Raw genomic sequence first — 12,522 nt, forward strand, 5'->3', positions numbered from 1 at the left:
AAGAATAGACTCCAGGGTCTGGTCATCATTTCCACCTCTCCACCTCCAAATCCTCATTTCTTAAAATAGGGACAGTCTCCAAAACAGAAGCCTCAGATTTACCCCCAAAAGACCAGGAAATCCTTTATCATCTTTAACACTTGACCATCCTTCCCTGTGAATCTCCAGATACTCCTCCAGACACAAAGCTTTGTTAATTTGCATGATTTACAGATCAGAAATGCTGAGATTTTTAGAATACACACATTTTTTTCCAAAAGACTAATCAAAGAGTTATAACTTGAGCATATACCAGGCAAATAGGAAATACACTCAAACTACTCAAGTAACAAACACCTAATATTTATTAATAAATTAGTACACTTGAAGGCATTTTTCTCATATCAATCCCTCACCATGACCCACAAATCCCACCCACACAAAGGGAGTCCACACCACCTTTGCATTCGAGTCTGCCAACTGAGCATTAGAGAGAGAGCAGGTTTATAAATGGGAGCAGAGTTGCAAATATATCAGACAAGAGTCCTTACAGCTGCAGCCATTTTTAATTAAAGTGATTGAATGACGAAGGAGACCCACCAAGACCAAGGCCTTGAGGCGGATTGGACCTACGGACTACTTATATATAAAAAACAAGACATCGTTTAAAGCAAAGCTGGGCAAATTCCCTATGGAAAAAGGTGCCACTGGCACTCAGTTGGGACTTTCCAAAGTGCAGCAGTATGTTCCAGAACAGCTCAATTCCTAAAAGATGAAGTTCAAGTCCTTTGGTGGCCCAGTTGTCAAGCCACTTAAGTAGCAAGTTCTGATGGCTTGAGGATTTCATGTCTCCAGCCCAGAGCATATTAGCAGAAGAGAAGCACAAGGAATCAGGCATTCTACACGGTGCTCAAGTGAAAACCATACAATCAGCAACAGTGTGGTCAAGTTTCAGCCATGAATATGAACTATACAAGGCATTATTAAAAAGAGAACTCAAAATCTAATTGCATTACAGTAACTCAATGGGGTATTACATTTCTTCAAATCTTAAGAAAATTTGTAAATTACAAACAATAATAAAAATAGTAATAATTAAAAAAAAAAAAAGGAGATGTGGATGTCGAGACATGAAGACTGCTGATAGAATTCACAAGATGCCATTATACTTTTAAGAAGTTAAAAGCCTCACAATCCAGTGTGCAGGGAAAAGCTACACTGCATTTGTGGTATATTAAGTGAATTTAAAGTGCACAGAACAATTTTGAAAACACATAAGAAGTCAAAACAAAGAAAATATGGAACCTAAAAAACTTTAGTGGTGGGCATTTTTCAACAGTTAACACCTTGAGAAGGCTCATAAACTATCTTCCTAGAAGGGTTAAAAAAAGAAAAAAAGAACCCAAAACACTGGCCATATACTCTATTAAACACACACACACACACACACACACACACACGCACACACATCCCCCAAAAAACCAGAAAAATAAAGCCAAAACAAATGAAAAGCCACCCTGCCACTAAATGGAGTAATTTCCAGAGTGCGGTATCCCTCGTTGTTCTACAGTAGGTCGGGAAGGTGGCTATATACAGAGTCCAAGAGGGTCTGACTGGCTTCCTGGCTCTTGACTCCAATAATCTCAAATAGCCGGTCCAGCTTGTCCTCAGCCTGAGGAATCTCTTCAATCACCCGCAGCTCCTCAGGATTCAGAATGTGGAGCATGTCATCAAAAATAGGCTGCAAGTCACAGGGGTCCAGGCGTACCTGCCGCAACACTGTGTCCTTCTTTTCTGCAGGGAGGAGAGGGGAGAGAAGGGGACAGAGGTAAAGGGGCCGAACTGGGGAAAGCCAGGAGAGTTAGGAGGCACAGCTCCCCTCTCCCTAGGCTGTCCACACCCCCCACCCCCACCCTCAAGGTGAGTAAGGGAACCTCTGGCACATTTTCAACAAGACGGAGTTTTTATTTGCACTGCACTTAAGATAACAAACAAGATTTGGCTAATAGAGATCAGACAAAGAACCACTTGTATGGGTTGCTGATTGTCATTAGCATGACTTTTGCCTTGACTTAAAAAGACATCTAGATTCTTCTCCAACTTGGGAGAATGCTGAAATGCTTACAGGAACGTAAAAATCTAAAACAAAACAAAACAAACAGAAAAGCATTCTCCCCATCTGTCCTGTGTTACTAAACAAAGACATCAGTCCACCTTTCCCCTCAAACACTCCAAGCCAATGTAATCTGCTGATCTGACTTTCTAATTACACTGCCCTTGTTTAAAACTAAACTGCTAAGAGCAAAAGCACAGGACTAGGAAAATACGGCTTCCTGGGTCATACCCTTCAATGAGGTGAGGGACAAGAACTTTGATTACTATTATAAAAAGCTTTCTCTAAAATATAACACGTAACATAAAACACAAACTAAAGTATAAATCTTTCATATAAATATAAAATAGACAAAGATAGATAGGCAAAGTATGGAAAATAGGGCATATTTTATAAGCACAGACTGTAACATAACCTAAAACAGCACCCTTTCACTGAAGTATAACTGGAATTACCCAAACTGGGAAATTTCGAGCAAAAATCTGTCATCAATATAGAGCGCATGCTAATCCCTCCCCTGCTATTCAAAACTGCAAGTGGCAAATTATTTACCAAACACGGCAATCCCCAATGTTTAAAACATTGCTATTTGCAACAATTCTTAACAGAGTGAATTTTAATTTGAGTCACTGAAACCTACACTTCTGACTCTCAAGATAGGTTAGACTTTAAATCCTTGGATTCTCTAAACCTGGTAAATAATTTTCAAAATAAACCTGCCAGACTACATTTTATCAGACCTTCCCCGAAACTCCCACGATAGCATCATGAGGATAGAGGGTGACCCGTGCAGGCCCCCGGCCAGACCATCACAGCTAAAGCCCTTGCTGCGTCTCCCAGGCCTGGGGGCTAGGAGAAGGCTTCCCGGGCAGGCCACCCACCTCCACCTGACTCAAACCCCAGGGCTCCTCCGGGACGCCTAAAGAATGCATAACCTCGTGGGCGGCCTGCCAGCCCTACCTTTGGTAATAAAGGAGCCCGTCCTGCTCAGCGCCGACGAGCCGCTGGATGTGGAGTCACAGCGAAGCAGGGGCTCGGACTCATCCACGAAGAAGCCCTTGTTCTTATCCAGCGGGGAAGGCTCCACCGTCAGCAGAGCGGAATTCTCCAGTTTCGTGTTGGGGCTGGGGATGGGGCTCGGGCTAAGGGGGCTGGGGCTCATCGGGAGAGCCAGTTTGTCAGTTTCCAGCTGGGGGAGGAAGCAAACAATGTTTTTTCTTAGCTACTTCAAAAATTATAGAGGAAAAAAACCGAAATCGGGACCCCTTCTCAGGTGCCCTTTTTTGCCCCACGTAATGGCTTATGCATACACTCGGCCGTTCTGACAGGCCGTAGCTTACATTATTGCTAGGCACACACATACACATTTTTTAAAGCCTTCAAAAATAGACGTGGGGCTATGCGAAAGCGTTAGGAATGAGGAAGCATAGACACCAAGCTGTTACCTCACAGGACTAAAACTGGACAAGGGAGTGAAGGGGAAGATCTCCAACTCAAAATATAATTTGATAGGGGCACCTGGTGGCTCAGTCAGCACAGGGGCTGCCTTTGGCTCAGGTCATGATCCTGGGGGGTCCTGAAGCAGGCTCTCCACTGAGCCGGGGTCTGCTTCTCCTTCTGCCCCCCCCCCCGCCCGTGGTCTCTCTTACTTCTCTGTCTCTCAAATAAATAATAAAATCTTTATATTTCAATAGAGCTGGAAAAGGTCTTAGATAGCATCTAGTACATTCCCCTCTGCGTGGGTTGAATTATGTTCCCAAAATTCTTATGTTGAAGTCCTAACTTTCGTGACTTTCTATGTCCCAGAATATAACTCTATGTGGAGATAGGACCAACTAAGTAACTTTAAAAAGTGGTTATTAAGGAATAGTTGAGCCCTACTCCAATCCAATATGACTGATGTCCTTATGAGAAGCCATTAGGACACAGACACACACAGTGGGAAGACCAGATAAAGCCACAGGGTAAAGGCTAGCATCTTCTACAAGCCAAGGAGAGAAGCCTCATGACACCTTTATCTCAAACTTCTAGCCTCCAGAATTGTGACAAAATAAGCTTCTGTTGTTTCGGCTTCCAGTCTGTAGTACTTCATCGCGGTAGCCCTAGCAAACTAATACACCCTCTCTTTACAAGTAAGGAAACTGAGGTCTGGAGAAATGCTGAGACTCCCTTAATTATAGGCTCCCGCCCAGTAAGGGGCAGAACCAGACCCTAGGCAGCCTGACTCCCATTTGAAAGCAGCCAGGTGGCCAGAGCCTACAGGGCAGGGTTCAGGGAGTGTTAATCACCGCTCATTAGAACCCTCATGACTTCACTCACACACACGGACAAAACATTTTCAAGTTCCTCAATCAAGAAGACATTGACCCTCATTTCAAAGTATTGGATTGAATAGTTGTAAAAAGCACAAGGCAAACACAACTGCCTCTTTTACAACCTGCAAGGCCTGAGAAATTCTTACAATTGACTGCAGATTCCAAAGACCACCGATTAGTCTATCGTTCCAACAGCATTTTGCCTCTGTACAACCACCCACACCTCGCTTCTGCTTCCAGTGCAAGTTTAAGACTCGGGTAAAGCATTCCCAGCTGTCCCCTTTCGATCCACAGACGAGTTTTATGTATAGGCTTTAAAATTTATAATTCAATAGTCCCTGGCATGTGCCCCTCCTCTGTGAAAATGCACATGGCCATTCATGCCAATACGCATTTTTTTTATTCACTCAATTAGACAAAGAGCACTTGTCTACACTTTGGTTCTCAGGGACAACATTACATTGGACAGCATGGTCAGTCAATATAGTGCACTGTTCTTGCTTTAAAAAAAGAAATCCCTGCCCACAAATCACATGCCAACAGACTAAGGAGTCCACCCACCCGCTTCCTGAACTTAGTTCAAAACCTTAAATATTTAATTTTTTCCCCACTTTTGCCAAAGAATCCCATCCATGGAAATTAAGTACATGATTGCCAACATCATTCAGAAAGACAGAATGCTACAAGAATGCTCTCTTATAATTAACAATGAGTCAAGTGAATATGAAAATGCCCCTAAGAATGGTTTTAGCGTCGACACAGTGGGGCTAAGAACCATAGCCAAAGCCTGAGATCATGTGACAGTCATCTTTCTAGAAAATCTATTCAGCTACTAAGTATAGGTATCCCTTACTTTATGCAGGATACATAGCAGCCAGCTGCATTCCAGGTTTCTCCAGAGTTATTTGCATTTTTTTCTATAAGAAAACGTTGCTGATAGAAACTTAACTTTTTTCCTCCCTTTACCTTACTATTTATAATATCCATCCAAACTTCATTGCAACATAGCAACTCAAGCACTGTCTGACCTGTGATAGCTCTAATCGGAAATGAAGTCACCGGGATATGTGGAATAAATTAATTCTTTATTGATTCAGCAAGTTCATTGTGGGGTTCACAGCAAATAAAGAATAGCTGTAACAAGATTTAGATATGAAAAGACAAATACTCTAAACAAGAAAGCCAGAGAAGGGTCTCATCCTCTTGCAAAAGCTGTAAGCATAAACTTACCCAAATATTCAAAAAGTAGATTACAGGTGACTTAATTTATTCCTTATACATCTCCGAGCCTTCCAAATTCTCTACAGGGACATATTAACTTTTATAATTATAAAAACAATACATGTTATTTTTAAAAGCAGTTGCCACTGATAAGTATGTTTTCCCTTTGCGAACTTGACAATGTTATGGCTGCTGTGGCTCCTATTTATACGGGTAGCCAAGGAACAGGAGAGTTGGAAGATCACCGACTTGGCTGAGTGCCTCTCTAGACTTCTGTCAAGCATTCACAGGCACAAAAGGGGAACACTGTCCCCCAACTTACTGCAGTGAGGTAGATACAAAGCCTTAAGAGAAAGGCCTCTCAGGAAACGTGGCCAGGGAAGGCAATCGACCCACCAGATAATTAAAGTTCCTTTGCAGAAACCTATAAAATGTCATTCTTGGGGCATCTAGGTGGCTCAGTCGGTTAAGCAGCTGCCTTTGGCTCAGGTTATGATCCCAGGGTCCTGGGATGGAGCCCCACGTCAGGCTCCCTGCTCAATGGGATTCCTGCTTCTCCTTTTCCACTGCCTGTGCTCTCTCAAGTAAATAAAATATTTTTTTTAAAAAAAATATTCTTTTTGCCTTCCAGCCACGAGCTAATCACGCTAACTGGGAAGACTCACTGGGGAAATGAGGTAGAGACGGTAAGAAAGGGGAGGAGGCAGGGATAACGAGGGAGGGAGCTCCCCAAGCAGCCCAAACCAGGTTCTATCGTGTGAACTTCAAGAACATGCAATTTATTTTGGCCAAATGGGCCCCCAAATGTCCTCCTGATCAGCTTCCATGCAAATGCACTCAGTCCTTCCTGATACTGTATTTATTAGTCCCAAGTGAGAGGGAAAGAGAGATAAATGTTTCACCTTAACTCCATGGCTGAGTCACATCTAAAGCTCCACTGCTGACCTGACTGTTCTCCTTTCCGATTACCAGAACCACTGAGCACAAGGAACCAGCCAAATGGATGAGGTAAACAAGGCATTGACTGAAATGTGTGGGCTTGAACATCTCTGGGCTGCAGAGGTTTGCAGCAGCGTTTGTGAGAACAGCGCTTGAACTTGTATTTGGGCTACACTGGAACGAGCCATTTCCAGCTGCGTCCTGGCAATCCTCTGCTCTTACAGGTTCCAAAATACCCACTCAGGGCGCTCAGCTAAATTACAGCCTGAAGCTGAAGCTCAAAAATAAGTCTTCTCTTTTAATACCAAACCGAAAAACACTTTCACCGTTGCCTCGCGCTTCCTAAGGGGATACACTGTGTGGAAGACTGAAATTTTCTTGCCCTGGGGGATGGTGCAGCCATGGATGGTAAAGGAACACCCTTCCAAGCCTTGGTCATGGCAAAAGTGGTTTATAAATGAAACAAGGTCCTAGGACTCCCTTTCTTCCCTGCTACAAGCTAGCAGTTTTCCTAAGCATACTCTGCAAATAGGAATGGCCAGAGAACTCCAGCCTCAGAAGCAATCTTTCCAGCATGCATTGTATGTTCCTCACAGTCAACTCTTAAACCTGAAAGTCATTAATATCCTGGAATTTCACTGCGAGGGAAAAAAGGAAATAGACCTCTAACTAGCTGTGTGGCCTTAGAAAAATCCCTTCCCTCCTTTTACCTGTTTCCTCATTTCTGAGCAAAAAAGATTTAGACCAGGTCATCTCTATTCAACTTGTATCTACTTTATTGTCTGCCCTACTATTGCTATGTCATTCTCTCTGCCACCAACCCACCCACCCCAACTCTCTTTCTCTTTCCAAGTTACCCCCACCACCTGGTTCACTCAACTCAAGTTTACCACTGAGTTATTTTCAATTACTACCCAATTACAAACAATCTCCCTGTGGTTGCACAATCTATTTTCATAAAAGTAATTAACAACTTTGATGCATCAATGACCCCCTGAAATGAAGCATTAATTACCTAGCCGAGATGCTCTTTGCCAATCTGCTAAAATGGTTCAACTTAACCCCTTGGCTCCTGGCACCACCCAGTTGGATTCCCCAAGGCCCCTCTCCCCCCTCCATAGTCAGTTATGCCTGACAGACTCAAGAAGAAGCCTCCTTTACAGTCAAGGATACTTCTTCCACTGAACTTTCCCTCCATACCTCATCCAACACTCAATAAGAAGGGAGAATCCTATGCCACATTTGTGAAATTTTTCATCACTTTAATAATGGTCTTTAAAAGCTCAACTGCTAAATTCAATGAAAACTAATTGCTATTCCATCTGAGTTGGCCAGCTTGTTACTCAGATCCAATAAACAACAGGGACTTTAAGAAATAAACCATTACCAGTATATGTAAAATGATTCAGCATGAAATATAAGTAATCCATTTGCTCTTATGAGCATCATCTGACAGATGAGAAAACTGAGTCTCTAAGAGGTTTGCATAACCTGCCCAAGGTCAGAGTACCAGGATTCAAGATCAGGTCCGTCCACTTTCCAAATGATCCTCCTGGCTGAGCCGTTGTCACTTCTCTGCCTGGACCCACTACGTTTACAGGAAATGTCAACCCCCCGTAAACTCAGTGCAAGCAATAAGCCAGATGGCCACCCTGAGATAAAGATGAAAGATTCCATAAATATCAGATACCTCAACTATGGCCCAATAATTTAGTTTTGTATTTGAAAATATTCCAGGTCCCAATAGACCAGTGACAGTTAAGAGAAACAAACACATTCAATTTCTACTAAAGTTTTATCTCAAAGGAATTACAGTCACAAACAAATATATAACTAAAATGATTTAAGGATTATATTTTCTCAAGCTTGTTTCCCCTGCTCTCCCAGCTGCTCATGATATCAAAATCAAATTAGATTTCATTACCTCCTATAAGTCTAGTAGGTATATAAGACCGGGCTCTGATAAAAGCAAGGGCTATCTCCCTTGCCATGTAAATATCTAGATATCTGAATCTATGCAGTCTCTATGTTTAGAGAACAAGGATGCAGATGGTATAGTAAGGAAAGCTTTGTTACCTGAATCTAGGTAGTGCCAGGATTTCAGATATAAATGAGGGTTCAGATAATGACAGTTACCAACCATCTCTCAAAAAATTATCTGAATCTATTCAATTCCTAAGTTCAGGTAGTAAAGAATATCTGAGAAGTACAATGATTTCTCCCTTAAAAAAATGAAAGAAACACAGGGTGGCCCCTAATTTTAAAAAAAGGAAAAATGGGTAGGAGACAATGAGTTTACTCTTCTAGTGTAAATTCTTATTAAATTCAATTCAGTTGTCTCCCTTTAACTCAGGGCATGATCCTGGAGTCCTTTGATCAAGTCCTGCATCGGGCTTCCTTCAGGGAGCCCTGCTTCTCCCTCTGCCTATGTCTCTGCCTCTCTGTGTGTGTGTCTCTCCTGAATAAATAAATAAAATCTTTTTTAAAAAAAAGATTAAAAAATAAATAAATTCAACTCAGAGAAATAAGTCTTGGCAAGATAATCCAAATTTCCTCAGTACAAACTTTTTTCCAAACAAAAAGAAGAAAAGAACAACACAAGATGTTGATCCCTTAGCCCTCAGAAGAAGTGTTACAGTTTTAAGAAATTTGGAGGGCACTCTTGGAAATGGAAATAAGAATTAGAAATACACATGTGTGTATATAGATAAAGCAAAGATGTTAAAATGTGAACTGACTGTTCAATCTAGGTGGTAAATTTATGGGTGTTTGCTGTACTGTGTTTTCAACTTTTCTTTGTTTCATAAGCCTTATTTTTTATTTGGGAAAATAAATTTTACAAAAGGGCTAAGAGCCAAATAACTATAAGACAAAAATTCCCCAAACTTTTCCTAGGCTTCTGATTCTTTAGTCTGTGTTGTCTTTCCGTCTTTCTTCTCTTGCCACAGGAAAGGGAGACCAGAAGGTGCTTCCATTGCATAAGTAGGGAAAGGGCTAACACATAAATCAAATCATCAGTTGGCAAGTGGACATTGCTGCCCTTATGTGGTCTAGATCCCCCCAGGGTCACTGGAGGTCATAGGATGGAAGCAGAAACAGGAGTGCAATGCCAAGAAGCCCTGCTCAGCTTCCCCGGGAAGTCCTGTGTCACACGCCAGCGGTAGCACAGCTGAGTGGCCACCCAGCCATGCACTGCCCCCGAGAGCTGGGAGCCACAGCAGAGCCTGCAGAATGAAGGAACTCGCCCTCGTGAGGCTCAGAGGATTAACTTGGCCAAAAAATATCAGAACCACTGGGGAATTATTTTAAAAGGCACTTCACACCCACCCTAGTTCTATCCAAGCATAGCATAACGAGAAAGTCTTTTGTACCAACTGCAACCTTACTTAAGACTCTATTTAAACTTTATCCCAGGTTAGCTGGCTAGAGTGTGTTTATCCTTTAACTACCCCAAGCCCAAGTCAAGGCAGTTGCTAGTCTTGTGTGTATGTCATCCATCTATCGTTTATTTCTTTTTTTTAATTTCTTTTTTTATTAATTAATTAATTGGAGAGAGAGACAACTCACGTGCTGGGGGATAGATAGAGAAGCAGGTTCCCCATTGAGCAGGGAGCCTGACATGGGGCTCCATCCCAGGGCCCTAAAGCAGACACTTAACCGCCTGAGCCACCCAGGCGCCCCAATTCTGTTTATTTCTAAGAGTTAAGTTCAAAACTGAATCCCAAAGGCTACAAATCCACCCACATTTAAGTGAAGGTGGCTAATCCTTGCCCTAGGCAAAAGAATTGTTCCTCTCCTGGATGCAGAGGGGAAATGCCACAGGAAGCCACAAGTAGTGCTGGACAAAGCTGCCAGGGCTGGTAAGAACCAGCTGGCTCTGGAGGGAGAAGGAAGGGAGGGTGAGCCCCGCCCAGCCGCTGGCGCATGTGTCTGCAAGCTGTCGGGGCTGCTGACATCAACGGTAATGTTACAGCCCTGAGCTGACTCACAGACCAGCTTTCTCGAAAAAGGAAGTGATGATAGAGTAAGTGGGCTCTCTTGGTTCAGAGCTGGAGCCCACTCACATTCAAACATACTGCTGAACCTTACAAGAGCTCAGCCCCATGGACACACGAGGAGATCATGCTGTTGGAAATGACGTGGGTTTCCCTAAATTTCACTCGCTGAGAACCCACTAGGAAGCCTTTCCCACAAAAAAGCCTTTGAACAATTCTAACCATGAAAAAAAGTTGCATGAATCTTACAAGAAGCTTGCCTTAAGGCGGCGTGGAAGATAGAAAGTAACTTCATAGGAAACTCATGACATGACCTTGAGATAAGAAGGCTCAAGCTCATCTCCATGACTCAAGTGTTTTGAACTTGCTCAATTTGATTAAGTTAGTATTATTTAATAAAAATCACTAGGTGGATGCACGCCATTAGAATTAGAATATACCTGGTACATAATTCCAAAAGTACGAAAGGGGTTACCTTGAAAAATACTTCTCCCTAATTAACCTCTGACTTACAGTACTTGGCTTCTCAGCTTCCCTGCTGGCGGTAACTCTTACCAACTCTTCGTGTCCTCTTCCATACAGTTGATACTTACACCAATAAATAGGTAATATATATTCTCCACCCAATCCCAGCTCTTCTTTATTTTTTACATTTTTTTTACTTTCACTTTTTTTTTTAACACAACATGGCAGCCGAGTGCACCCACTGTTCTGCACCTTGCCTTTTTTTCACTTAAAAACCGTTCTTGAGGTTAGCACATAAATAGCTGGCTTGCTCCTTTGGACAAGTGTGGACTGTCCCTCTGTATGGATGTCCCACAGTGTACAGGACCAGGTCTCTGTTGAAGGGCATTTATGCTGCCACCCCTCTTTTATTACAAATGATGCTACGAGGAATACTTGTACATGCAACATTCTACACACATAAAGGAGGTATGTGGGACTATATGTAGGACATATTCCTGGAAGTGTAGGGTCAGTAGTCAACTGCCATATACTTCGGTAGATAATACCAGATGACTCTCTGTAAGGTTGGACTAATGTACACACACACGTCAACAGATACTGTTCGTCTTTCCCTACACCCTCACAACACAAAAATGGTATCATATCTTCCCACTTCTTATCATCTAAGAAGTTAAAATTGTATTGCAGTGTAGTTTCCATTTTACTTTTTCTTATTCTGAGCAAGGCTAGGTAATCTATATACCTTTAAGAGTCTTCAGTATTTCCTTTTCTGTGAGCTGTCTTGTTCACAGACTGTGCATTTTTCTTTTGGGTCATTGGTCTCTTAATTAATTCCTAAAAGCTCTTCATTTTTTAAGGCCATTAACTCTGTTGCAAACAACTTCTCCTAGTCATTATTCTGTCTTTTGATTTGCCTATGTTTCCTGGCTTGTGCATTTATTGTTAAGTAGTTGAATCTTTCTTGTACGACTTCCATGTTTCCTATCATTGTCAGAAGAGACTTACCTACTGTTGTGAGAATAAAAACAAAAAATAATTTCCCCATGTTTTTTTCTAGTTCTTTTTGGGGGACAAGTCATTTTAATGTTTGGTCATTCCAGACTGTCCCCTGACAAAGCCCAACTGTGGATAAATCAAAATTTCTCTGTGAAAAAAAATATTAATGGGAAAATCAGGAGCAACAGCTGACCCTCCCAAAGAATGAGGAATCAGCGTTTAAAATGTTGAAATCAACTGGCACATAATAAAACCTACTGCTAACCGTGATGAAATTTCTTCCTAGCAAGTGTATCTGCTAATGGCACGTGAGTTATAACAGATCAAGAGACAGTCTCATAAACACAGGATGGCGAAGCTGGGCCCAAACTGGAAGTTATTAAGCTTTATCCAGATAGGAGTATTAGCTTCAAAAATAAATAAAAATATAACCAGCACTGGTAGTTGATGGAGAAAATAAGCTTGTTTTCACAATACTGATTCTAATTTCCGCTCA

General features: G+C 42.0%; 1 protein-coding gene across 1 annotated transcript in view; it reads right to left on the reverse strand.

The window, feature by feature from the left end:
* Nucleotides 1-326: 326 nt before the first annotated feature.
* Nucleotides 327-12,522, reverse strand: part of TNFRSF21 (TNF receptor superfamily member 21) — a 68,625-nt gene continuing 56,429 nt past the window's right edge. Inside the window, exons 5-6 of the mRNA XM_055330679.1 lie at nt 3,053-3,281; nt 327-1,773 (exon numbers count right to left, since the gene is read on the reverse strand). Of these exons, the coding sequence (XP_055186654.1) occupies nt 1,544-1,773; nt 3,053-3,281 (459 nt within the window). The 3' untranslated portion in view covers nt 327-1,543. The remainder of the gene's footprint in view (nt 1,774-3,052; nt 3,282-12,522) is intronic.

Source organism: Nyctereutes procyonoides, unplaced genomic scaffold (genome assembly GCF_905146905.1).
Source record: "Nyctereutes procyonoides isolate TBG_1078 unplaced genomic scaffold, NYPRO_anot_genome, whole genome shotgun sequence".
NCBI classification, from domain to species: Eukaryota; Metazoa; Chordata; class Mammalia; order Carnivora; family Canidae; genus Nyctereutes; species Nyctereutes procyonoides.